Source organism: Aotus nancymaae, unplaced genomic scaffold (genome assembly GCF_030222135.1).
Source record: "Aotus nancymaae isolate 86718 unplaced genomic scaffold, 86718_ANA_hifiasm-v0.15.2.pri h1tg000029l, whole genome shotgun sequence".
Lineage (NCBI taxonomy): Eukaryota > Metazoa > Chordata > Mammalia > Primates > Aotidae > Aotus > Aotus nancymaae.
This window is the reverse complement of record NW_026988442.1, coordinates 26,963,374-26,990,763: the sequence shown is the minus strand read 5'-3', so window position 1 is coordinate 26,990,763 and position 27,390 is coordinate 26,963,374. Positions and strand designations below refer to the sequence as shown.

The window sequence follows — 27,390 nt, the reverse complement described above, 5'->3', positions numbered from 1 at the left end:
GGGTCCTCTGCTTAGGCTGATATCAAGGTGCCAGCCAGGGCTGCGGTCTCATCCAGAGGCTTGACTGGGGAGCATCCTCGTCCCTGCTCTTGGAGCAGGTCCAGTGCAAGCAGAGAACTTGAACCCGTGCACTCTGCCTCCCAAACTGCTCACAGTCCAGCTGCTGATTTAGAGTGGCTTGCTTCTTCAAAGCCAGCAAGGGGAGAGAGAGACCAGAGCAAGACTGCTGGCAGGATAGAGATGCCTGTCTCATAACTCAGCCATGGGAGTAACAGCCCGTCGCCTTCGCCATGTCCCACTGGTTGGCAGCAGGTCCAGGTTGGTCCATACCCAAGGCGAGGGGATCACATTAAGGTGTGATCACCAGGGGCAGGTGGGGACCACTGAAGCCTGTCATGGGCCTCCTTGGTAATAGAGCAAAGAACTAAAGAGGGGAGGGACAGTGGCACACCGATCTCCAGGGAAAGGACGTTCCAGGTACAGGGGACAGTAAAGAAGAAGCCCCTGAGGCTGGGCTGTGCCTGGGCTGTCGAGGGACAGTGAGGACCAGCGGTGCCCCAGAGGTCCTTCCAGGGGAAGGACTCAGGAAGGGCCACGATTTGGGCTGGCTGTCAAGGTGGGTTGCCTTCGCTCAGGAAGTGGGGGCAGGGAGGGCAGGAGGGGGACAGGGTGGGGCTGTCAGCTCATGCCATGGCATGTCTGAGGTGCAGAAGCCAAGGGGGGGCAAGTGAAGAATGGTGGTTCTGCTGAATCTGAGCCACAGCGGGGAGCTGCTGAGGGTCGAGGTGCCAGACCGCAGCTTCCATTCCTGCAGGTGTCAGCCCCCTGCAACCTGCTGCCCACCACTGCCCCCCAACCCCCGAGTGAGGCTGAGGCACCACCACCCGGGTGACTGAGTCCCTGATCTCCTGCCTCCCCCAGGAATCCCCACATCGTCCTCAACATTGACCTGGCCCCCACCATCCTGGACATTGCAGGCCTGGACATACCTGAGGATATGGACGGGAAATCCATCCTCAAGCTGCTGGACTCGGAACAGCCGATGAATCGGTGAGGAAGGAACAGGGCCGGTGCTGGGGGCGCCGGACACTGGGCTCCTGACCTGCAGGAACTCAGGGCAAAACCCTGTGGGTCTAGAACGTGAGGTTCCCAAGGGTCGGGAGCTGGGGTTCTCAGATCCCCCCACCCCAGCCACTTACCTGCTGTGGGAGAGAAGCATGGTCCCCTCTCTGAGATTCTGTCTTCCCATCTGGAATGTGGCCAAGGTGACCAGTTGGGGACCTTCTCGGAGCTAAAATTACACAGAGCTTGAAATAAAAACAGCAGCAGTGATGGTAAGAGTTAGTGCTAACTAGGCGTCGACTGTGTGTGAGGCGCTGTTCTGAGGACCGTGCGGAGATTCTATGAATTTGATCCTCACTGTAAGCCAGCGAGGTGGGCATTAGTACCATCCCCATGTTACCAGTTTGGAATCTGAATCCCAAAACGATTGAGTGACTTGTCGGAGATATCACAGCAAGTCTGGATGTAGCTCCAGGAATTCAGACACTGACTCACCATGCCCCATAGCTTTAATGCTGGAGGGTATGATGGGAACATATTCCTAGGTGTCCAGAGAGGCAGAATAGGAACCATGAGGGTGAGCAGAAGTCACACAGGTGGAAGGCGAGCTGAGGCAGGGCAGGGGTGCCGGTGTGGCCGCAGCGACATCTGGTGGCCAGCACTCTCACTGCCACCAGGTTCCTGGCCTCCAGGTGCTACATCAGCTCCTGGCTTGTACCTCTGGCAGCGGAGCCCTTCCTCAGTGGCCTCCCAGAGGCTCCAGCCAGGTGGGCACTGTGTGCCCACATCTGGCTGCCCTGTAAGGGTACTACATCCATTGAGGCTTCATCCCCAGCTGAGGCCAGGTGAGCTGTAATGGTATAAAATGGACACGTTTGGGGACACTGGCCTGGGAGCCAGGCCACCTGGGGGTCAGGGGACAGGGTGGAAGCTTCCCTTCTTGACTTCAGAGTGCCCACCTAGGAAATGGAAATGACCAAGTGGCAGTGGATGAAACGCACAAATTACATACATGCAACAGCAAAGCATTAAAGAAGAAAACCCCCAAAACTCAGTGCAATTAATCTAACACCAAGACAGCCGCTGACCTGGCGCTGAACTGAAGACAGCTCTTCCAGCTCCGGGGCAGTCATTGGGCTTCCTGTGCGCACACACGGTTACGTGGGTGGGACTTAGAGTGACTGACCTGGGTCATTTCTGCCCCATGTGCCTCCAGACCCAAGTCTCTGGGGGAAGGGGTGGCTCAACTAGGAGAAGGGTGCAGAAGCCTCCCCAGTGCCTGGCCGGACACACTCACCACAATTGCTGTCCAGACTGACTGGAAACCGAGGCTGACTCTGGGCATCATCCCTGCTCCTGGGGTCATTGGGGGTCGTGGTAAGCCCTCACATAGCTGAGAAGCAGGAGCCGTGCTTTTTTTCCAGGTTTCATTTGAAAAAGCTGAAGGTCTGGCGGAACTCCTTCCTGGTGGAGAGAGGGTGAGTGCTGGGTCCTGGGAGGGACACCCCTGCCCAACTTCCTCCCACCCTCCCTCCCTCCCCGCAGGAAGCTGCCGCAGCCCCACCCATCACGGTGTTCGGGACCTCCCGCGGGGCAGCAGGGAGAATAGAGCTATGGTGCCACCTTCCAGCAGTGGCTCTGCAGCTGTGTCCAAAGACCCCTCAACACAGAGCCCATTTGCTGCTCCTATAGATGACACAGAATTAGGGTCTGAGGTCACGGGCACCCTTTTAGCATGTTCTGTCCAGCCTGTACAATGTCTTCCGTGTATTTAATTTATTGCCAACTCATGCGGTTTGGGAAGTTTCTTATAAAATTCTAATATCTTAAGTCTCCTAAACATCAGGAGGTCAGAACAGGGTGGCCCTGCATCCTCCACTGTGAGGATAAGCCGGAGCCAGGGGGTCCCCTCTAAGTGGACACGCGCGCCTCCCGGGCTCCTCAAAGCTGAGAGGCCGTCCCCGCGGCTCCTGCTGTCTGCCCCACAGCAAACTGCTACACAAGAGAGACAGTGACAAGGTGGACGCCCAGGAGGAGAACTTCCTGCCCAGGTACCAGCGTGTGCAGGACCTGTGTCAGCGTGCCGAGTACCAGACAGCGTGCGAGCAGCTGGGACAAGTAAGAAGGCTCCCTGCCCTTCCGACGGCCCCTCCCAACTGCAGCCAGCCCTGGCCTGCGAGGCCCTGAGAGCTGCCGAGCCAGCAGGGCCGGGGCCTCCCAACCGGTAGCCCTTTGCTGCCGTGTGACACCCAAGATGCTGTTTGGTGATGCAGGGTGACAGTCACTATAAGTAATTCTTTTCTTTTTTTTTTTTGAGACAGAGTCTCACTCTGTCACCCAGGCTGGAGTGCAAAGGTGTGATCTTGGCTCGCTGCAACCTCCGCCTCCCAGTTTCAAGCGATTCTCCTGCCTCAGCCTCCCGAGTAGCTGGGACTACAGGCGCGTGTCACCACGCCTGGCTAATTTTTGTATTTTTAGTACAGACGGGGTTTCTCCAGGTTGGTCAGGCTGATCTCGAACTCCTGACCTTGTGATTTGCCCACCTCTGCCTCCCAAAGTGCCGGGATTAGAGGCGTGAGCCACTGCGCCCAGCCAGCGATTCCTTTCTCAGCAGCCTTGGGACCTGACCGTGTCAGAGGCCAAGTGTCTCGTGGGTTTGCGTGTGCCCTTCACGCCTCTCTGGCCCTTGTCAACCCCTCTTGCACAAAGGGCCCCAGCAGAAGTTAAATAATTTTATTTTACTGCATTCACTTTGGTTTTTTTTTTATAGGAGTAACAAAAAATGGCTTTTTAAAATAAATACATGTACTTTTTTTTAAAGTGAATTGATTGCAAGAGAAATATTAAGGAAATGATGGCCAGGAACAGCCATAATTAACAGTTTGCTGTGGAGCAGAGAGCAGGCACCGCAGGGCCACCTCTCAGTGGCTCATGCCTGTGGTCCCAGCTACTCCAGAGCGGAGGAGGGAGGATGGCTTGAGCCCATGTGCTGGAGGCCGCAGTGAGCTATGACTGCACCACCGCACTCCAGCTTGGGTGACAGAATAACCCTGTCTCTGAAAATAAGAAAAAAGAAAATTACCTGGGAAGTATTCAGTGATAGCAGAAACTGACATGTTTGGGAAAGCCTCAACAAGGCTTTTCTTTTCTTTATTTTATTTTATTTTTTTTAAGACAGGGTTTCACCACGTTGGTCAGGCTGGTCTTGAACTCCCGACCTCAGGTGATCCGCCCGCCTTGGCCTCCAAAGTGCTTGGATTACAAGCGTGAGCCACCATGCCCGGCCTGAACAAGGCTTTTCTAAGGCTGGAAGGCCAAGGTGGGCTTGGAGAGGAGGGTGGGGGAAGGGCGACACCAGCCGGCAGGGAGGAGATGGGAGGGGAGATGTGTGACAGGGGCAAGGCGAGCAGGTGAAAGGCAGCGGGGCCTTCAACAGCAGTGAGTTCGGGGACACAGCAGAGGGTGGAGATGGTGGCGCCAGGTTCCACACTGTACCTTACAGCTGTCGCGTCTCCCAGCTGTGTGACCCGAGACACGTCCCTCTACCTCTGTGTGCGTCGTCACCTGCCTTGTAGGGTCACGTGAGGTATAGTGAGCGAGTTAATATCAACACACGGTGCTGGGCACATGCTACATGCTGGAGAGACACGGGGAGCAGATCCGACCCATGGTCTGGAAAGGTCACTTTGGCACAAAATAGGCCCTAAAGAGTCATTTGGTGAATGGGCTGGAGCAGGGTGGACAGACGGGAAGAGAGTTTAGTTTGCAGGTGGTTGCAGAATCCCATGAGGGGATCCAGGAGGCTGGAATTGGGGAGAGAAGAGGAGAGGTTTGGACGGTGATTCTGTCTACACTAAGCTTCTGACCACAGGCAGTGGGAAGGTGGTCAGGGTCCTCCTTGCGCTGGAGCAGAAACGGAAGGAAGAAAGGCTCCGGCAGCATGAGGGCTGGAGACAAGGCATTCTAGGAATTCTAGGGAGAAGAAACTGCGAGCACCGAGGCCCGGAGGCAGCAGTCCTTGGGATACTGGAGAGAGAGGGCGGGTCTGAGGCAGAGCAGGGGCAGGAGAGCGGCAGGAGAGGAGGACCCGTGGGTAGGCAACGGCCAGATTGGGAGAGTGTTTGAAGACCTGTATCAGGAGCTTGGGTCTTGTCCTAAAGACAGTGGGAGCCATTGAAGGGTTTTGAGTAGGAGAGTAACATGACCTGATTTGCCCTTGAAAAGATTCCTTGGCCAGGCGCGGTGGCTCATGCCTGTAATCCCAGCACTTTGGGAGGCCAAGGCAGGTAGATCATGAGGTTGAAGATCGAGACCATCCTGGCGAAACCCCGTCTCTAGCTGGGCGTGGTGGCATGCGCCTGTAATCCCAGCTACTCAGGAGACTGAGGCAGAAGAATTGCTTGAACCTGGGAGTTGGAGGTTGCAGTGAGCTGAGATCGCACCACCGTACTCCAGCCTGGCGACAGAGAAAGACTCCATCTCAAAAAAAAAGGGTCCTCTAATTGCCATGTGGGTGGATTTTTGGAGCAGACAGAAGCAGGCAGCCATGAGTGGTGGCTGGCGTAGGCATCTCGCGGGGGGCGATGGTGGTTCTGCCCAAGGTTGAAGCATGGCCAGAAGCGGCACTTGCAGATGCAGGTGTAGGGCTGGGTGCAGGTAGGGCGGGGGTGTCTCCAGGGTGGATGGGGGTGGCATGGGGAGCAGACGAGCAGCTGGCTGAGACCCTGGTGTGCCTTGCAGAAGTGGCAGTGCATGGAGGACGCTACCGGGACGCTGAAGCTGCACAAATGCAGGGAGCCTGTTCAGCTGGGTGGCGGCAGAGCCCTCTCCAACCTCGTGCCCAAGTACTACGGGCAGGGCAGCGAGGCCTGCATTTGCGACAACGATGACTACAAACTCAGCCTGGCCGAACGCCGGAGAAGGCTCTTAAAGAAGAGTAAGTGTCACGACCTGGCTGAGTAGGACGGGAGGAGAGAGACCCTGCCTGGAGCCCCATTCATTCATTCACACAATTCCACAGAGACTCACTTTGCCAGGTGGTGGTCTAGGGACTGGGGACACAGCCATACCTCCTCACAAGCCACCTATGCTAGTGGGAGCAGTAATGAAACAGAAAAGGCCAGACATGGTGGCTCACGCCTGTAATCCCAGCACTTTGGGAGGCCGAGGCAGGTGGATCACCTGAGGTCAAGAGTTCAAGACCAGCCTGGCCAACATGGTGAAACCTGTCTCTACTAAAAATACGAAAATTAGCCGACATGGTGGTGCACACCTGTAATCCTAGCTACTTGGGAGGCTGAGGCAGGAGAATTGCTTGAACCCAGGAGGTGGCGGCTGCAGTGAGCCAAGATCACGCCACTGCACTCCAGCCTGGGCGACAGAACAAGACTCTATCCCAAATCTCCTTAGTTTATAAGACCAGATGATACTGTACCATGGCCTCGTTAGAGACTGAGGTGTCCGGGACGGGCGCGGTGGTCTCTGGTCCACCCAGCCGGGCAGCAAATGTCCTCACCATGAAGCAGACATCTCTCTCCTTAACGCCCAGCCCCTGCCCCAAACAGCGCTTCCCAGTGATGATCCGCCGGTACATTTCCTAGCCAGCTGATTGGGAGCTACTACGTTAACTTTCCTAGCTAAATAGGATGATTAGTTTCCAGATTGGATTACACAGCCAGCCTCTCCTTGCTTCAGCGTGTGGCACAGTGGATAATCTTTAAATAATACAAGATCTCACAGGGAGAAATTCAGCTTGTTTCCCCCTTATTAATGCTTAGAGGAAAGAAAAATGTCCCTAAGTAGCTGAGAGTCAGCTCAGCCCTGGTAAGAAGTCCTCGGCGAGTGTGATGTCAGAGCCTGGACCTCCTCTCAGCAGCCTGTGAGCAAGGCAGGGTGACCATCCTCATGATGGACAGGAAAGGCTGGCTCACATGGCTGATCTGGGACGCCAGCCCCATCTCCTGCCCAGCATTCATTCCCCCCATGCCAGGGTCTCCCACAAGACACTCTGTCCCTCTTTTTTTTTTTTTTTTTTTGAGATGGCATCTTCCTCTTTCTCCCAGGCTGGAGTGCAGTGGCACAATCTAAGCTCATTGCAACCTCCGCCTCCCAGGTTCAAGTGATTCTCCTGCCTCAGCCTCCTGAGTAGCTGGATTACAGATGTGCGCCACCATGCCTGGCTAATTTTTGCATTTTTAGCAGAAATGAGGTTTCACCATTTTGGCCCAACTGATCTCAAACTCCTGACCTCATGATCCGCCCACCTCAGCCTCCCAAAGTGCTGGGATTATAGGCGTGAGCCACCACGCCCGGCCTGTCCCTCTTTTCGGAGCAGTCAGCCTAGAGCAGCCTGAACTGGGGGCTTTCTGTCCTCCAGGGGACTCTGGCAATGTTTGGAGACATTTTTGGCAGTCACAGTTGAGTGTGATGGACGGGTGCTGCTGGCATTTAGTGAGCAGAGGCTGTGGATGCTGCTAACACACAGCACAGCCCCCACCGCAGACATTCATCTGGCCCCAACGTGTCAGCAGTGGTAAGATCGGGAAGTCCTGGCCCACCCTGATCCACTGGGATCCTGGCTGTGGTGTGGGGAAGCCAGGCCGAGCTGGCCAGCCCACAACAGAAGGCAGAGCTGGGAACAGGAGGAGGGGACCAGGACTCAGGGGATGGGACCAGGTGGCCGGGGTTCATTCATTTCTTGAACCCTGTGCCAGCCACTGAGATCAGAGTTGACCTAGAGAGACACTGACTCTCATGGACCTCATGGATGAGACGAGAGGTGAAGAAGTTAACAGAGAGGGCCACTTCGCCGGTGAAAAATGCGTGAAGGAGACGCAGCGGTGGCAGGACCGGGCAGAGGGGTGGCGGCTGCAGAACAGTGCTCAGTGGACATTTATTCAGAACCGGGTACAGAAAGGAGCAGGCCTTGTCGGCCAGAGAGCAAGTGTTCTGAGGAGGAGGAAGACGGACGACAAAGGCTGTGTGCTCAGAATGGGCGTGGGGGGTCCCAGCCACAGAGAGGTGACCGGTGTGGCTCAGGGTGGTGAGCGGCACAGTGGGCGCGAGCAGCCACATCACGCAGGGGGAAGCTGGCCTAGGGAGGCGGGGAGTGGGCCCAGGGTGTCACCTGAGGTGAGGACATAGCTGCAGGCAGCGTCCCCAGCCACCACGGTGCTGGTCCGCACCAGCTCATTGCACTGAACGCTTCACTGGTTCTGTTTTGTGCCATCCTCCAAGGAGCCCTGTAAGGCAGGCACCATCATGAGGATTTGCCCAAATCGCCAGGGCCCACACATGTGCTCAAGGGTTTGCACCTGAGAATACTATTGCCACACCAGAGCTCTCGGCTGCCGGGGGATGAACTCCTGCCCCATGCCTCGTTTGTGTGGCAGGAAGGTGTTACCTCCGGGACTCTGGACACGAACACAGTGAGAGTGGCGGGGCGAGTAAGTCATGTGGCTTCAGTCCAAGAAAGGATTGACACAGGGCCGGGAGACCATTTCTGTGAAGAGTGGAGAGGAAAGGTCTTGAGCTTTGCTGGCGTTACATGGCCTTACAGTGTCAGTGGCTCAGCCCTGCGCCTGCAGAGGTCTAAGCAAAAGGCAGCAGCTGTGCCCAGTGAAACCGTGTTCCAAAGACAGACGGAGGCCGGCCTGGGCCCTTCCGCCGTGATTTAGGCCCTGGGTCTAGAGCTGGGAGAAGGAGGGTGGTAGAAAGAGGCAAAGTGACTCACTCCTGAGCCGACTGAGACAAAAGCAGCAGAGAGAACACGCTGGGCTACGTCCCAGGGCCCTCAGGGCGACCCTGCGTCACAGGGAGTGCCCTCAGCACATTGTGCACTCGCTTCAGGGAGACTAAGCCGAGGGAGGGAAGGGCCCCGGAGAAGGCTTCCCCAGCTCCAGAAAAGGCCCAAGGCTTTGCTAAAGAGGGGAAGCTTTTCCTGGGCCCTCAGGACACTTCAGCCCTTGTGACTGATGCAAGGTGTCTGAGAACTGAAAGATACAAAACATCCCCCAAGAGCAGGGGCAGCGAGACCCGGGCCACGCGGGAAAGGAAGCCCTTTCCTTCCTCCTTCTGCCACCTTCTGCCACCACCTGCCTCCAGTGGGTCCTCCTTGGTCACCATCTCGGGATCACTTGGGACCCAACAAAAGCTGGGCCACTAACTGGCTCCAGGCTCTTCTCCTTAAACCAGGTACATCTGGAGAAGGATTACAACGCCAGTGCATGCTGGGGCCAGACACGTGCCGGGTGGCAGAGGTTTAACACAGGAAGGTGTGGCGGGGCTGTGGCCAGCAGGGAAGACACTGACCAGCCAGAGGGACCGCTCCCCTCAGGCTTATCCTGACTACATGGAGCTGTGGACGCGTGAGACATCTGTTTCCTTTCCGGAAGCTGGAAGTCTGCATCCGTCCGTCAGCGCCCCCACCTCCCCTTTTTCTCTCATGTCAGCAACTCAGATTTGTGTTTGAGACATAGAAGATGCAGGCTCTCTGGGGTGTCAGGTTGCCTGTACGCACTGAGTTTTTGGCATTAGGGCGTCCTTAAAGCCCCTCTCAGCCTCGTGCCCCCACCCACCTGGCGGACAGCCTCCGGCTCACTGGGTCTCGGAGATGGTATGTGGCCTCCCCAGTCCCCGTCCACGTCTCTCCAGAGACAGGCAGGTGCTGCAGGGCCCTCTTCCCAGTTCAAGGCATTTTTATATCCATGACACTTTTTTCCTTTTTAATTGAGGTGAAGTTGAGATAACATAAAACTTAGCATTTTCACAGCTGTATACAATGCAGAGACATTTAATGTGTTCACACGTTGCACACCCCTACTTAGTTCCAAAACGTTTCATCACCCCGAGGGAAGCCCGCACCTGCCCGCAGTCACGCCTCACTGCCCTCTCCGCCGCCGTAGATTTACCTATTCTGCATAGTTCCTATAAATAGAATGAACAATACAAGCCCGCTTTGTGTCTGGCTGCTTTCACTCAGCAGGATGCTTTTGACACTCATCCACGCTCTGGCATGAATCAGAACCTTGCTCCTGGTGGCGCATTCCGTTGTACAGATGATGTACCGTCATTTCTTTACCCGTACGCAGCTCTTGCTTGAAATCCTCTCGAGCTGGTGGCTTCTTGGCTCTAGGACTTAAGTCTTGATGGTGTGATCGCTCGAGGCCCTCCCAAGATCTGTGAGCGGGCGGGTAGATTTCACGACCCCTCGGGTTGCAGGCAGCGCTGAGCCTCATTCTTAGCAGCCTGGCCCTATCTTGATGAAGGAGCCACTGCCCAGACAGCCCAGCCAGCCTTTTCCTCCTCCCTGACTCTGCCACCCCTCGATGCCCACAGGGTACAAGTCCAGCTACGTTCGCTATCGCTCCATCCGCTCAGTGGCCATTGAGGCAGATGGCAGGGTGCACCGCGTAGGCCCGGGTGTTGCTGCCCAGCCCCGAAACCTCACCAAGCGGCACTCGCCAGGTGCCCCTGAGAACCCAGACGACAAGGATGGTGGGGACTTCAGTGGCACTGGAGGCCTTCCCAACTACGCCGCCACCAACCCCATCAAAGTGACAAATCGGTGAGTGTCCAGGTGGAAGTCGAGGGTGACGGGGACAGGACAGACCTTCGGAAGGGCTTCCCACATCTCTTGGGCCCCTGGGCTGGTCCTTCTCCTCCTCCACCTCCTCTTCTACCACCTCTACCTCCTCCTCCATCACCTCCTCCTCTTCCACCTCCTCCACCACCTCTTCCACCTCCACCTCCTCCTCCTCCACCTCCACCACCTCTTCCATCACCTCCTCCACCTCCATCACCTCCTCCACCTCCATCACCTCCTCCACCTCCATCACCTCCTCCATCACCTCCTCCATCACCTCCTCCACCTCCACCACCTCCTCCTCCACCACCTCCTCCACCACCTCCTCTATCACCTCCTCCACCACCTCCTCCACCACCTCCTCTATCACCTCCTCCATCACCTCCTCCACCACCTCCTCCACCACCTCCTCCATCACCTCCTCCACCACCTCCTCCACCACCTCCTCCACCACCTCCTCTATCACCTCCTCCATCACCTCCACCACCTCCTCCACCACCTCCTCCTCCACCACCTCCTCCTCCTCCACCTCCACCACCTCTTCCATCACCTCCTCCACCTCCATCACCTCCTCTACCTCCACCACCTCCTCCATCACCTCCTCCACCACCACCTCTTCCACCTCCTCCTCCTCCACCTCCTCCTCCTCCTCTGCCTCCTCCTCCATCACCTCCTCCTCCTCCTCTACCTCCTCCACCACCTTCTCCACTGAGCCACGTATGATCCCTTCTCTCAAGCAGGTGCCACATCCTGGAGAACTACACAGTCCGGTGTGACCTGGACCTGTACAAGTCCCTGCAGGCCTGGAAAGACCACAAGCTGCACATCGACCATGAAGTGAGTGGAGAGCGGTGAGAGGAGTGTGCCCTCAGCCACCATGGGCCTGACAAGACCCCCGACTCACATGGGAGGGCAGTGAGTCCAGACCCAAGGAAGAGGCTGGAGAGGTGAAGTAAGGTCCTCACAGATTCCTCAACCCAGTGACAGGCGTCAGTCCCAGCATCAGACAGACAGCTTCCTGCACAGGCTGAGGGAGGACGGCTTAGCCACACTGTCCCCCTTTTGACTTACAAGAAGTCTACAGTGGCCTTACACTGGCCTTGCACAGGGGCTCACGCCTGTAATCCTAGCACTTTGGGAGGCTGAGGCGGGCGGATCACAAGGTCAGGAGATTGAGACCATCCTGGCTAACACGGAGAAACCCTGTCTCTATTAAAAATACAAAAAATTAGCCAGGTGTGGTGGTACGAGCCTGTAATCCCAGCTACTTGGGAGGCTGAGGCAGGAGAATCACTTGAACCCGGGAGGTGGAGGTTGCAGTGAGTGGAGATTACACCACCGCACTCCAGCCTGGGCGACAGAGGGAGGCTCCATCTCAAACAAAAACAAAGAAGTCTACACTACAGTAAGGCGTTTCACCAAGCCCAGGGGAGATACTGGTGCGCGCAGTGGGCTCAGTGGGTTCCTGCGCAGCCCAGGCCAGGAAAATGACTCGCTTCCCTTGCACGCGCTGGCTGGAGGGGAGGGCGGGCTTCCTTCCTCGCCACCCACACGTGCCCGTGCTGGCCATGGGGCCTAGGAGTGCAGCCACCGCCGCTGAGCAGAGGTGTGGGGGCAGCCGCCAGGCCAGGCCTTTCTGGCCCAGCCCGTGGTGGTTTCCAGGCTTCCTCTCCTGCCCCTCCCTCAGATTGAAACCCTGCAGAACAAAATTAAGACCCTGAGAGAAATCCGAGGTCACCTGAGGAAAAAGCGGCCAGAAGAATGTGGCTGTCACAAAATCAGGTGAGGCAGTAGCAAGGGGACCTGCCTGAGACCCCACTCTCCTACAGGGCAGTTCATCTCCTCTCATGCTTGACCCCTTTCATCATTTTTTTATCTTTATCTTCTTCCTCATGGCATTAAGAAAAACCCATAATTCACATCCTTATTGTCAGCCAGCAGGGCGCCCAGGCTCCAGTCCCGCTAGCTAGAGGCCCACACTTGCTGTGCAGAGCCGGCGCCAGGCCAGGAAAGGCCTCTGCCCAAGGCCCTTTCAGAAATCGCCTACGTGGTCTGAGGTCCACGTTCCCAGCTCAGGGGTCCCCTGGCCCAAAGGACTGAACTCTAGGACAGCTCTGTCCAGTAGAACTCTGTACTGCTGGAAATGGCCTGTACCTGCCCTGCACCACGTGTGGATGCTGCACCCTTGAAATTGTGGCTAGTGTCACCAAGGAGCCGAATTTTTTATTTTGCTTAATTCAAACTGAAGCAGCCACCTGTGGCCAGTGGCTCCCATAATGGACAGCACAGCTGGAGAAGCCTGACCGTTCCAGAAAGTCTGGCAGACACAGGCTCCCCTGTGCTGACCCCAGCCAAGCGTGCGCAGGCGGGCGGTGGGGAAGCAGCCTCGAGATGCCGAAGCTTTGACATGTGAAATTAACCCTCCAAAAAGAGAAGGAAAAGGCTGCTGAGGCTGACGCCACCTGAAGCCAGGCCCCCCTTCTAGCTGTGGCTAAATTACCACGAAACCGACCTTCTAAAGTCTAGCCTGGGGCCTTCAGGCAGGGTCCTGCTGCCCCTGGGATAGGACAGTGCCCTCCCACCACCACCCCAAGAGGAGGGTGGGAGGTGGGGCAGCAGCTACACGCGGGAGTCCCAGGAACCCTCTAAGCCATTTCTGAAGCCTGGGGCTGGGGGGGTCTCTTACAGCTACGACACCCAGCACAAAGACCACCTCAAGCACAAAGGCTCCAGCCTGCATCCTTTCAGGTAAGGGCAGCTTCAGGTCCTGGGGAGGAGATGCAGAGGCCTGCGTGAGAAGTTCCCCTTTAAGCTTAAAGAAGAAAAGAAAAGTCCTGGCCCTTCCCTGGGAAGTCCGTGGTGACCCCGAAGAGGCCTTACTTCCCAGTCAACACTGAGCGGGCCTCTGCTGCCCCCTTTTGGCTAAAATGGGGTTGCCACAACTCCACCAAGCAGGGCAGGACTCAGGAAGGGAAAGGGTTGTCAACGGGAGTCCCAGTAGCTGCACAGTTCTGTCCCCACCTCTGTGCCCTCTTGGGAGTTAAAGTAGGACGACAGAAGACCAAGGTTCTAGCCCTGGCTGTGCCTTGGATCAGCACTGGGACTTGGGACCCTGAACTGCTATGCCCATGGGTCTCTGTTGGAGAAGCCTCAGCCCAGCCCCTAGGTGGACAGAAAGAGCAAAGACGCGGGGTCACTGATCCCTCAGAGGCCCAACGCGTGTGTGGCCCTCCGCGCCCATAGGAAGGGTCTGCAGGAGAAGGACAAGGTGTGGCTGTTGCGGGAGCAGAAGCGCAAGAAGAAACTCCGCAAGCTGCTCAAGCGCCTGCAGAACAACGACACGTGCAGCATGCCAGGCCTCACGTGCTTCACCCACAACAACCAGCACTGGCAGACGGCGCCCTTCTGGACCTGTGAGCGAGCCCTGGGCAGGGATGGACAGGCTGGGGCCCAGGGGGCCAAGAAACTTCTCCACTTCGCTTAGTGACTCACCTGGCCCCAAGCTTGTGAGGGCTTCCACTGCCAGACCTCTCCCAGAAAGGGAGTCCCTGACAACAGAGGTCCATGGTGCCCAGGGCAGCCTCTTGGCATTCGAGGAACTGGTTGGGGGGGCGTCCCTGACAGGAGTCACTGTTGGCAGATGGGGCTTCCTCCCACACTCAGGACGTGCTCCGTCTTCCTTGGCAGTGGGGCCATTCTGCGCCTGCACCAGCGCCAACAATAACACATACTGGTGCATGAGGACAATCAACGAGACTCACAACTTCCTCTTCTGTGAATTTGCCACGGGCTTCCTAGAGTACTTCGATCTCAACACAGACCCCTACCAGGTACAGACAACACAAGCGGCGGGGCAGGGGTGCACCCGTGCTGCCAGGTAGGCCCCCCAACCTCAGAGAAGTGATGACAAATTGTCCAAGTCCCATTGAGTCCCTGAGCCAGTGGGAGAAAGTTGAGAAGCCAGTGAGATTGGGGGAATCCATGTTCAATCAGCCTTTTTTGCCTCCATCACTCTGCATGTGTAATACATGCAGCTTCTTCCCTCTAACTTAACATGTCAGCATTCAACCAGGCTTGGCAGGAACTTGTGATGACTCCTGAAACTGTCAGGCTGTAGGATCAGGCCAACTATTACCCACTGCAGGGCCTGCACAGACCACGCAGATAATGTAACAGTAACACACGGCACCATGCACTCTGTTAAGTGCTTCTGTACAGTAAGCCATCTAAACACACAGGCGACTGCGGTGGCCCAGGGCCACAAAAAAGACCAAAAGGGACCAGGAGCAGTGGCTCACACCTGTAATCCCAGCAAGGCAGAGACGGGCGGATCACCTCAGGTCAGGAGTTCAAGACTAGCCTGACCAACATGGAGAAACCCCATCTCTACTAAAAATACAAAAAAAAATTAGCTGGGTGTGATCGCGCATGCCTGTAATCCCAGCTACTTGGGAAGCTGAGGCAGGAGAATCACTTGAACACAGGAGGCGGAGGTTGTGGTGAGCCAAGATCGTGCCATTGCACTCCAGCCTGGGTGACAGAGTGAGCCTCTGTCTCAACCATAAGGAGCAGTGGGGCGTCTGCTGGCCGGAGCGTGTGAGGCTAGAGGGGCCGTCACTACTGAGCAGCAGCACCAGAGCTTTCCTGTACTGTGGCCTTAGGATTGTCCAGCCTTCAACCTTTCAACAAAAGCCTGAAATAACTTTTTAAACAAAATCTGATTTTTAAATGTCAGCAGCTCAAATGCTTTAATTACCATATAGGCTTCCAGTCTTTCTCCTTAGATAGGTTCACCCTCATACTTTAACCAAAGGGGGTAAGTTGGACACCAGTAGCTCCCAAACTAGCCAAGAACCTAGGTCACTTACACGTCCATTCACCAAATGGCTGCTTTCCGATCAAGAGGAGCTGAGGGGATTCGATGAAGGCTGCTGATAAACCCAAGACTTGGAAGGCTTTCTTTCCAAGCATGGGAAGTTTCCTGACCAGTGGCTGCAGAATTCCAACGTTAAATACACAGACATGGTTTTTATTCTCTTGAGTTTTCATTCTCATTGAGACCCTGGTGACACTAGAAGCCAAAAAAAAGTCACCTAACTCTTCCAAACTCTGGCTCTTGGAGAAGCTGAGGTGGGAATAAGCAGGTCACCAGCCCATAGCACCTTCCACCCGCAGCCTGCCTGAAATATGTCCCCATGTTGGTAGAAGGGCGGATGTCGGGGTGGGTCCCTATACTTACCTTGTTGACAAATTACCCTTTTTGCAACCAGCTGATGAACTCAGTGAACACGCTGGACAGGGGTGTCCTCAACCAGCTACACATACAGCTCATGGGGCTGAGGAGCTGCAAGGGTTACAAGCAGTGTAACCCCTGGACTCGAGACATGGACCTGGGTGAGTAGGCACCCCAACATGGGGCCTGTGGAGAGCAGAGACTCAGGAGGTGGTGTCTACCCCAAAAATGAGCCTGAAATCCCCAGGCTTTGGGAGGTGATACAGATCCAGACAAGTTATGGACGCCCCTGTCCATAGCAGCCAGATGGCCTTTGACAAGCTGTGCTTCCTGAAAGAGGAACGCCTGCACCACCGGCCTGAGAAGCACACGGAATTCCCTCTCATTTCATTTTCTCCCTTTTGTTCACTCATGCATTCAACAAACATTTACTGAGGACTTACACCTGAACCCATGTTAACCAAAGATGACCCCGACCTTCCTGATTCAGGTGGAGCTGGCATTCTCCTAGGAAGAGCAGTCTTGCTTGTCTGGACAGTCTAACCGGATGGTATCATCCAATATGACTGGGCAAGGGCCCCATTAAATAGCGCCAAATGTTTGTTGTGTGCCAGGCTCTGTGCTGAGCGTTTATCTGATAAGCCTTTGGGGTGAGTCGTCCTATCATTTTATGGAGGAGTAAAGTGAACAAGGTGGGCTGACTCCAGAGCCCATGCACTTGATTCTGCCCCATCCTCAGGAAACCTTCCCAGAGCCCAAAAGGGAACTCCCTCCTGCACCTGGTCAGGGCTCTGGGCTTTCTGTCCCCTGGAGCATAGACATTCATTCCCGTGTCCACCTCCCTCACCATGACTATGGTCAGCGTTGAATGAAGCCATCAGGGTCCTGAAACTGATAGGGTGACCCCAGATTGTGGGCAATCCTAAGACTTAAGGCAGAGTCCCCTCGTAATTCAGTCTACTCTGAGTACGGAACACCATCAACATCATGGGACTGTGACAAAAAAGCCCAAGATGGTTTTCTGCTTTGTTTGGGTTGTTTGTTTTGCCTAAACTATCTGCTCCTGTTTTTTCATTTTCTCCTTCATTTAGGACTTAAAGATAGAAGAGGCTATGAGCAATACAGGTATTTCATTTTATTATTAAAGCCTAAACAAAGTTCTTATATCTTGACCCATCCTTCGGTCTCATCTCTGTGAGGCTGCACCTGTTGAGAAACTTCCCTTCCTCTGGTCTGCCCAGGATCACCTACCAAAGATAGGTGTCACCTAGGAGACCTTCTTTGTATAGTTCTTTGGGGACAACTTTTTCTTTCTTGGTGATGGTTAACATTCATTCTTCTTTTGACACTTGAACACTTAGGATGTTTCAGCGTCGAAAGTGGCCAGGAATGAGGAGACCTTCTTCCAGATCACTGTGAGTTAAGGAACCGGCTTACAAATAGAGATCTGGTTCTGACTGCTTCATTTTGCCAATGCTATTCGCATGCCATTTCTACTTATCACCCTTCATTTGTTCCCATAATGTGGGTGGTGGGGGGAGGAGTACTAATGTTAAGTCTTTTCCTAAGAAAACATGTGAATCCATTTCGGGTTTTAGATTAACGCCTTGTCCAGTACACTACTGTTCTCACTGTAGTCTGTGTTTGGGAAACTCGAGCTGTTAAGAGTTGAGAAGCATTCAAATATTACAAATTGCCAGGCATCTTGAAGGCTATGGCTGCAAAAGTGCTAACTGGTACACAACATCAGCAGTAGGATGGCCTCATTAAATGGTTTCCAGAAAGCCCAGGCTACAAACTCTCACTCCAATGCCACTGGAGGCTGGCAGGCACTAAGAGACTGGCAACCTGGAAAGGTCACCTCTGTTCTAAGGGAGCAGGCCAGTTTGTTCCCTGCAGGGATGGGCTGAGGTTTGCGAGATTTTCTGATTCATCAAGCAAATCCAAAGGTGCAGGTATGTGTGAGAACTCTTAACACGGCCATCTAATTTGACATTAAGTTAACCATGTGGACAAACAGTCCCCCTTGGTGAGCTGCTGTTTGCAACCTCTGGTCTACTCATTTCTTCCTTGATGTGCATACAAACCTGTGTGGCTTCACAGGACATGAGTAACAGGCCAGCTAAGGCTTTCTCTGGTACTTCTAGAATTAAGGTACAGAATCTTTACATATCACAACCTCCTTAGCCACTATTCTATCCAGATCCTTCAATGCCATTCTTGCCAGGCATTGAATGTTTAAGTAAACAACTAAAAATTGAGATGATTAGGTGGTAGCAATCACTTTCTTAGTAACCTAGAAATACTCATTCTCAGCAGCCACATCCTTGAAGCAAAGCTTCCTCAGCTGTAGGACTGATTAGGAAGTCATGATAAAGACGATGGTAACTAAATGCTAAGATGAGTTTGTTTGTTCTTCAGGGGACGACTGTGGGAAGGCTGGGAAGGTTAAGAAACAACAGAGGTGGACCTCCAAAAACAGAGGCGCCACCTGACTGCACAGGCAACGAAAAAGCATGTGAGTGATTTCCAGCAGGCCTCTGCTGTTGGCCAGGAGGCCTGAGAAAGCAAGCACTCACTCTCAGCCAACAGGGCAGATTCTGGAGGATAACCAGCAGGAGCAGAGAGAACTTCAGGAAGTCTATTTTTGCCCCTGCTTTTGCTTTGGATTATACCTCACCAGCTGCACAAAATACATTTTTTCCTATCAAAAAGTCACCACTAACCTTCCCCCAGAAGCTCACAAAGGAAAACGAAGAGAGTGAGGGAGGGATTTCCTTGGAAATTCCCCGACAATGGTGAAAGTCATTGGAATTTTTAAATCATAGGGAAAAACAGTCCTGTTTTAATCCTCTTATTCTTTGGGTTTGTCACAAAGAAGGAACTAAGATGCAGAACAGAGGCAACGTGGAGAGGCTGAAAACAGTGCAGAGAGTTTGACAGTGAGTCAGTAGCACAAAAAAGATGACACTTTTTTAGCACTATAAACCCTGGTTGCCTCTGAAGAAACTGCCTTCACTGTATATATGTGACTATTTACATGTAACCAACATGGGAACTTTTAGGGGAACCTAATAAGAAATCCCAATTTTCAGGAGTGGTGGTGTCAATAAACGCTCTGTGGCCAGTGTAAAAGAAAATCCCTCGCAGTTGTGGACATTTCTGTTCCTGTCCAGATACCATTTCTCCTAGTATGTCTTTGTTATGTTCCAGAACTGATGTTTTTTTTTAAGGTACTGAAAAGAAGTTGATTGATGTATGTCCCAAGTTTTGATGAAACTGTATTTGTAAAAAAAAAATTTTGTAGTGTAAGTATTGTCATACAATGTTCAAAACCCCAGCCAATGACCAACAGTTGGTATGAAGAAACCTTTGACATTTTGTAAAAGGCCATTTCTTGGGAGTTTTTTGGTGTGTTCTGTTTTTTTTTTTTTTTAAGAAGTATTCAAGATACTGCCAGTCAACACCTTTTTGGAAGAAAATGCCTTGGGTTTAGAACATTTTTTTAAAAGGGGAGTAGATGGTTGTAGATTAATGACTAAACTTTACCATACTTCAAGGGACTTCACAGGTAAGTCTCATACCAGCAGCTTTGGGACTTTTTTAAAAAATATATTAATAATTTAATAATTGCAAAGCAATTCACCTTGGCCAACCCTTCTTTGTGTATCAGGTAGTGTAACCTGATACAAGTAGTTGTCAGATTTCCAGAATGGGAAAAGTAGAAACTATCATCACCAGTGAACCCATTTCTCATTTAGCACATGACAGAGATGATAATCCCCAAAGTACTCACATTTTTTTCAATGCCCCACATTAGGCCAACACTCCCTAGCAGCGCCCTAAGCTGTGCTTTTAACCTCTCAAACTCTTGTTACTGTTACCATTATTCAAAACAGGCTTCCTTAACCTCTTCTTTTACCCTTAATCCAACAGGGATATTTAAAAAAAAAAAAAAAATGCTCTTTAGGCTCCAATTTTAAATAGAAACCTTTATTTACAATGACATCCAAAATGGTCAGCAAAGCAGTCGAAGCTTACCATCCCCTATAAGTCATTCATATGGTTTCGATTCTTTGCAGGATAAAGAAGAATTTTTAAGTAACACAATGTAAACTTGATTGATTGAAACTGAATTCATTCTCAAGAGTATAAGTCAATTCCTGAGAATTTAAATATTGCTCTCAGAATGACATTTCCATCTTCTTTGAAATTCCATATATTAGAGGGAAAGAAAACACCCTGCTCGTCTGTATCAACAAGTGTGCCTTGGAGTTGAAAACAACTCTTGTTCCTCTGATTACATCAATCCTTGAGGTTTTGCTCCTATGAACCTCCTAATTGTGAACAAAACTCACAGCTTCTGCAAATAAAAAGGGAACTGGGCAGTTATACATGTAACCAGCAATCCATTCCATTCACTTTCAGCTGCCTCTACCTCTGGATCAAAGAACTTCTAGGACATCAAGCCAATTATCTTCTGTAATACCCTACCCCTAATACAGATACCCCCCAACTCACCCCTTAGATATTAAATACTGATAAACTAAGTAGCACTGTTGTTGATACTTACACCTTTCAATCCAGATGCAGTTTAGAAAAGTGGCATCATAATATGAACATTAACAATGTAACTTCCATTTATTTTTTAAAGGAAGAAACATGTATCTCCTTTATATCATTCTGATCTTTATAAAATATATATATTTTTTATTTATATATCTTTGGATTCAGCAAAAAAAAAAAAAAAAAGTAGGTACTGGAAATAGCCCACATTCTAAAAGCAGATGAAAAGATTACTTATTCTGTTCACCCAACAGATACCAAGGTTTGAAAAAATGGGGGGTGCGGGGGTGTGAGGAGAGGTAGACAGCAGGAGTACAAAGAATTATCTAAAAAAGATAAAGGGCAATACAGGTAAAAACAAATTATCTCAAAGACTGCACCTAGTAAAAGAACAAAATCTTGAGTTTGCACCAATCAAATGAACAAGTAGAAAATATAAAAACTTACAATAAACTTCATTTTTCCACTATATAAAAAAGGGAGTGCTGCCTTCCAGTAAGCCTGGAGCCAGGTTTAAGGAAACAATTTTTTAAAGTCAAGAAAAGTAAGAGCACCACTCTATTTCTCCCCACACACATAAAGAAGGTTAAGACACAATTGAGCTGAAATACATAAGACAGACTAACTCGGCTGTGCCTCTGTCTCCACACAGGAGCACACACCATCTGGAAAGCACAGGCCACTACCATGGAAGTTTTGGGATTTACACTCTTAGATATAGTTGTTTGAACTTGGTGGGGGGAAGAAGGCAAACTCATACTTGTCTACACTGTTTTGAAAATCCACTCTAGTGGTGGGTCTGGAAATACCAGGATTCACTTATTTGTAAGCATATCAAAGATATTACATGATCTTACCTTCAGAGACATCTAGAAAGACTGGCTAAACGTGTGAAATTTAAAAAAAAAATGGCTCTCAGTTATTGCTAGAAAATGACACCAAGGCTAGTGGAGACCTTTGAAATTCATAGACATTCAAAAACCCAATTCTTTCGACTATTTGAACCAAATGAAGTAACCCAGATAAAGGGAATTAAATTTGGTTTTTCCCTTACTCCCAACTGACTAAAATAGGTGTCAAAGGGAGGCAACAGCAGAAAGTGGCTGGGGGCAGAAGAGGGAGGGGTTTAAAAGGTGCTCAATTAGACTGTGGCTCTCAATCACAGTAAAACTGACTGTTCTGGGTACTGAGTTCCTTAAGAAATAACTGACACTATTCTAATTCACAGGGATATAATGAAAGTATCACATTAGTAGAATGAGCAACAGCTGAGCAGACACCAGAAACCACACCAAGATTCTACTTGAGATCTCAATGTGGGATTCAGGTCTTAGCAACCAAAATCCAAGAACACTCCTAAAGGGGATGAAAAGGTAACATTATTGAACACACACAAATCCCATGAATTGCTGCTATTTAACTTACGGACTGCTTAAAATCCAAAAGATTCTCTTTTCAATCAAATTGCTTGATTTTTTGGAATTCCTGATACCTTTTCTTTTTTTATTTCCCCCTATCTATTCTTTCCCTCCAAATTAACAAAGTGCTTAGTTCTGGTAGAGGAATTTTTAAAAAATTAAAATGCCTACATCTAAACAAATCTCTTTAAAAAGGATTTATATGAAGAGATTGAAAGAGTGAGACATCTAAGGCTGGGGGCTGGGGAAGGAAAAGCTGTGGAGCACCATCCCTCCCTCAGGCCACGAAAGTCAAGGGATGTCTCTTCCATTGGTAGCCTCACCACACAGCTTACTGAAATCAACAATGTTAAATATTTTGCTTCACAAACTCTGTAAAAATGAGTTGCTGTGACCTACAAAAAAGGTATATACATATTTTACATAATACAATATCTTAAAGGTCGTATTTACACACACAAAAAAAAATCTATTCACAGAAACACTGCGAGATTCTGATTCAGAATGCAGTACCTGGCCTTGGGTTTTCAGAATTTTATTTTCAAAAAGCATTATTGCTCTACCATATAGGCAAAGGGTGACACCAGTACTTAAAAAAAAAAAAATTCATAGTTCTTGTCCAACACATAAGTGTAGGCAAAAACCAGGAATGTGTTTCACTATTCCCTCAAGACCTCAAGAACATTGCATTTATCCATTACTTTTTAAATAAAGTGCACTCCGCTGCACATTAGCATGTGAAAAGTTTGCTACTGCTGCAATTAAATACTGTCATCTCATTTTCCCTTCTGCAAAGCCATTGGACATCAATGACAGTTCCTGGAGGTGAAGTATTACAGGACATGAGCGGCAAAATGAAAACCTTCATTAGGAGAAAGCCTAGGACAACAAATAATAGGGAAAGAGCAACTCAACACCATCAGGAAAGGACAATTGAGAATCACCAATTCCACTGGACAAAGGGTCAACACAGAACTACTTGGTAGTGACAAAAACACTTGAAGGCTGGGACTATGCTCTTAGTCCAATACTGCAACTAGCAAAAGCAGATGTTCTAATCTCTCTAGATTCTTCCAATGTTCTCTGGCCCACCTACATGGATTTAAAAGACTTTGGCTAGCAAGGCAGAAAAAAAGTGACACAAACATTTTATGATCAGTAACACACCACATTTCCAGAATTATATCCCTAGGAGGTGGAATGCCAAAAACATTTCTGTTTTGAACACCATGATACATAGGAGGGTGGGGGGAAAATAGGTAGATATTGCAGTTCGGCTTAAAATCCAGTCCTGCTCAAATGACATCAGTTAAAATGCCCTTGACAGAGCTCAAAGCTGGCTTTCTTCAAATGGATGCCCGGAACATGGTATCTTCCCAATAATCCTAGTGCAGTGTCATTTTTACAGTGGTTTCCTTAGAGGTCCTGGTGCAGAGATGTCAGCAGTATTTCTGTTAGCAACCAGAAAAAAGCTGAGTGAAACACGTGCTTTGCACAACAAAAAAATATCCATGTCCACATTCATGGCTTTTCAGGTTCCTTAGATCCCATATTACCAAAAGTATCTAATGGCCCAATACCTTCAAACCAATGGGTTTTTTTAATTACTGTAGTTTTAAGTTATACATTCAAGTTAAAATATACCTAGGACCTTTTGATTATATAGCTGAGGCTTTGGTTCTAACCAAAGAACGAGACAAACTTTTTGAAAATGGTAAGGAACAGACTCCATACCTGATCAGGACCCATAGGCATGCCGGACATGGACATGGGGTTCATGTTCATCGGCCCCATGTGGCCGCTGCTGCCGTTCACGTGCACCATACTATACACTGCAGGATTCCCCTGGTGGGCAAACTGCTGCTGGGAAAAGGAGCTGTGAAGAAACTGTAATGTTACCTCTGGAAGGCATTTTGGCGACAAAGGGCATGCCCACAGAAACTATCACAATTGTGCCAAACATTGCTATACTTAAGCTGGGAATGTTAAAGAGAAAACTCCCTGACAGGCTGTGATCCATTTTTCACAGCTTTCTGTACTCAATACCCTAATAGATACGTGCATGGTATGAAGGACTCTCAAAATGGACAAGCCAAAGAACACATCTAATATGAACCCAGTCCTTTCAATTTCTCCATCCAAAAAGGCTTGACTGAAAAATACAGTAGTTCTTGGACTTCTGGGACTAAGATGTGACTAACTTTAAAGGTCACTGTTCTTTACCTGTTCCTGGCCAAATTTCCTGAAGGCCAGCCCTTCATTTCTGAGGACTGATACATGGATGCGGCCTGGGGGTGTTGCATCATGGGATTCTGGGAGGGACCCATTCTTGATGACATCATTGCATTGGGAGGACTAGACACTCGACCAAAGGCTGGATCTGGTTGTTGTCCCATTCCTTACAAAAACAAAGAAAAAAGAAATAAAAACGCCCAAATGCCTTCTCCTTGAAATACCAGATTTCTGCAGTAACTTTTTTTTTTTTAAAAAAGGGGGGTGGAGGGAAGTGATAAGTATAAGATACAGAGTGCTGTAAGATGCTGCCCCTCAGTTATTCTAGATTCTCACCAAGATGATAACTAGAGTAACAGGCTTACTACAGAAAGGAGCACCATATCTAGATCACTGAAAGGTTAGCTGCTTCAATGGGCTTTCTGTAGAAAAGGAACTCCTTATCACTCAGCTCACATCATTCTGTCCCTCTTTAAAGTGCAGGGGAGTTATCTTCAGAGGACAGGGCTCCCCAATAGACACCTTTATCCCCACCATGTTCCTGGAACCTCCCAAAGGCTGAACTGAAGAGGTATCTGCATTACTGTAATTAATAAATCCAAGTCACCAAAAAAATCAACTTAAAAGCCCACAAAGTGCATTCCTCTCACTGACTTGACCAAGCATTCAGAGATTAGAGTTCTACTATACTGGAACATATATGAAAGAGCAAGGGGACAGTTCTGCAGTGTTTCTTCCAAATTAAGAGTTTGGGGACTCTTAATAAGTGGGACTGGCCAGGCGCGGTGGCTCACCCCTGTAATCCCAGCACTTTGGGAGGCTGAGGCGGGTGGATCACGAGGTCAAGAGATCGAGACCATCCTGGTCAACATGGTGAAACCTGTCTCTACTAAAAATACAAAAAATTAGCTGGGCGTAGTGGTGCACACCTGTAATCCCAGCTACTCAGGAGGTTGAGGCAGGAGAATTGCTTGAACCCAGGAGGCGAAGGTTGCGGTGAGCCGAGATCGCACCATTGCACTCCAGCCTGGGCAACAAGAGCGAAACTCCATCTCAAAAAAAAAAAAAGTGGGACTGAAAAAAATACTCAACCATGGCAGGATACACCTGCCTCAATTACCTGTGTGCTGCAGCATTTTTGTTTTCTAATAGTTTAAATTAATTCGGTTTTCCTTGTGAAGTAAACAGGGAGTGAATAGTATTTTTGTTTGTCATGTTCAACAGATGTAGTGAAGCTTTATGTCCTTAGTAATGTTAACTTGGGGAAGGCATATTTTCACTATCAGATTTACCATAATTTGGTTGATATGTAAACTGCTGTGGTGGAGCTTGTGGCATTGCAGGTCCAGCCAAAAGCCCATCCATGCTGGGGGAAGCAGTCACATTAGGAGGTGGGCTGAAGGCCTGGGTCTGCTGCTGCTGCTGCTGCTGCTGCTGTTGCTGTTGTTGCTGCTGCTGCTGCATCATCATAGCCACCCTCTGTTGTCGGAAGTGATGACTTAGCAGCTCTCTACTGCGTTGGGCGACCATTTGGGCATTAAGAAAACCCTGCTAATACCCAAGGAAAAGTGCAATTACATATACATATAGCAAGAACCTGCCAGTTAAATACATATAGTACTCCCACAGTACCACCAGGTATAAGACAGAAAACACCCAGTGCCTTTTTTTTTCCCCCAAAGGGAAAGAAAAAACATAATTTTTTTAAAAAAACAGGGTCTCAATCTGTTGCCCAGGCTGGAGTACAGTGGCGCGATCTTGGCTCACTGCAACCTTCGTGTCCTGTGTTCAAGTGATTTTCCTCTGTCAGCCTCCCAAGTAGCTGGGATTACAGGCATGCACCAACACTCCCAGCTCATTTTTGTATTTTTAGTAGAGATGGTGCTTCACCATGTTAGCCAGACTGGTCTCAAACTCCTAACCTCAGGTGATTCGCCCGCCTCAGCCTCCCAAAGTGCTCGGATTACAGGCGTGAGCCACTGCACTGGCCAAAATATACAATTCTTGACATAAAAGCTTTCTGACCAGGTGAGGTGGCTCACACCTGTAATCCCAGCACTTTGGGAGGCTGAGGCAGGCAGATCACTTGAGGTCAGGAGTTTGAGACCAGCCTGGCCAAAATGGTGAAACCCTGTCTCTACTAAAAATATAAAAACTAGCCAGGCATGGTGGGATTGCAGGAGTGTGTATAATCTCAGCTACTCAGGAGGCTGAGGCAGGAGAATCCCTTGGACCTAGGGAATGGAAGCTGCAGTGAGCCGAGATCATGCCACTGCACTCCAGCCTGGGCAAGAGACTCTTTTTTTTTTAAAAAAAAAAAAAAAAGCTTTCTGGCTATTGCAGGGGGAGGGGAAAACTGAAGAAGAGGAACCTGAAAATTATTTGAGGTTAGAAGACAAAAGATGACACGCTGTCAAGCTTTAACATGGCTAGAAACACTGCATGTAGTTAGAGAACATTTAGGGGTGGAATCTGAGGACAAATTTTTCAGGAACTATGAAAGAAAAATACAGGAAAACGAGGATTCAGTTTGTTGGGGTGGTGGAGAGATGAAACAAGAAGCCAAAAAATAAAAAAGATAGGGTTATACTCAGATAAGCAGGGGTCCACATCGGAAAATCTTGTACTTTCTTTAAACTTTCAGAAAGAGGTAGGGGCAAGGAGAAGCTGTCTGGAGGTTCAGAAGGTAACATAACCAAAGTACAGCAAGGAAGCTGTACTGGGCTCCACCAGCTGTGGATCATCTCCAAAGAGCAAACTTTTACCTTCTTTTTGTAGGGCATTCTAGCTCCGCCTACATAAGATATTTTATTATCAAGATCATATAAATATCAGTACTTCCAAGTAAGCAAAAGACAATGAAAATCGAGCATTTCACAGTTGTTTTTTTTAAAAAAACAATTATAAACAATATTTCGAATCACAGGAGAGGATTGCTGTGTGGTCATCTGCCTCATGCACATTAAGAAAACCCCTCAATACTGTCTCCACCACTGGCTGGAAGTGGAAAGGAATTTTAATATTCTACTTCAGGAAACAGGTCATCTCAGAGGCTATCACTAAGAACATGATTATGTATTCTTTATTTTCTTCTTCATAATCTCAGAATTTTACCTAGTGAGCATGTTATTTCATAATCCAGGAACAGAGGAACATTTACAGATTTATTATTTTAAATTCCTAAAAAGCCAAGTGATAGCAACTGATCACAAGGGGAATCAATTAAAAAAAACACTAATCAATGGTTTTAATAAAGAAACCTCCCTCCTCTGATTCCTCCCAGTCACCAGCCAGAG

At 50.0% G+C, this 27,390-nt stretch overlaps 2 protein-coding genes across 11 annotated transcripts in view; one reads left to right on the top strand and one right to left on the bottom strand.

Moving 5' to 3' along the window:
• Window positions 1-20,833, top strand: part of SULF2 (sulfatase 2) — a 130,434-nt gene extending 109,601 nt beyond the window's left edge. For 2 of the 4 annotated variants that reach the window (XM_064382492.1, XM_064382493.1), the window contains exons 8-21: window positions 922-1,050; window positions 2,487-2,540; window positions 3,051-3,180; window positions 5,803-5,998; window positions 10,399-10,627; window positions 11,386-11,482; window positions 12,333-12,427; window positions 13,334-13,393; window positions 13,889-14,058; window positions 14,333-14,475; window positions 15,916-16,039; window positions 16,970-17,003; window positions 17,240-17,293; window positions 18,300-20,833. In XM_064382492.1, the coding sequence (XP_064238562.1) occupies window positions 922-1,050; window positions 2,487-2,540; window positions 3,051-3,180; window positions 5,803-5,998; window positions 10,399-10,627; window positions 11,386-11,482; window positions 12,333-12,427; window positions 13,334-13,393; window positions 13,889-14,058; window positions 14,333-14,475; window positions 15,916-16,039; window positions 16,970-17,003; window positions 17,240-17,293; window positions 18,300-18,330 (1,546 nt within the window). In that variant the 3' untranslated portion in view covers window positions 18,331-20,833. Of the gene's footprint in view, window positions 1-921; window positions 1,051-2,486; window positions 2,541-3,050; window positions 3,181-5,802; window positions 5,999-10,398; window positions 10,628-11,382; window positions 11,483-12,332; window positions 12,428-13,333; window positions 13,394-13,888; window positions 14,059-14,332; window positions 14,476-15,915; window positions 16,040-16,969; window positions 17,004-17,239; window positions 17,294-18,299 lie in introns of all 4 variants that reach the window. The other 2 variants (XM_021669144.2, XM_021669145.2) reach the window with 1 other exon arrangement.
• NCOA3 (nuclear receptor coactivator 3) overlaps window positions 19,851-27,390 on the bottom strand; it is a 149,958-nt gene continuing 142,418 nt past the window's right edge. For 5 of the 7 annotated variants that reach the window (XM_064382491.1, XM_012467401.3, XM_012467399.3 and 2 more), the window contains 4 exons: window positions 25,387-25,645; window positions 24,086-24,260; window positions 23,597-23,738; window positions 19,851-23,313 (listed from right to left, as the gene is read on the bottom strand). In XM_064382491.1, the coding sequence (XP_064238561.1) occupies window positions 23,302-23,313; window positions 23,597-23,738; window positions 24,086-24,260; window positions 25,387-25,645 (588 nt within the window). In that variant the 3' untranslated portion in view covers window positions 19,851-23,301. The remainder of the gene's footprint in view (window positions 23,314-23,596; window positions 23,739-24,085; window positions 24,261-25,386; window positions 25,646-27,390) is intronic. The other 2 variants (XM_021669143.2, XM_012467403.2) reach the window with 1 other exon arrangement.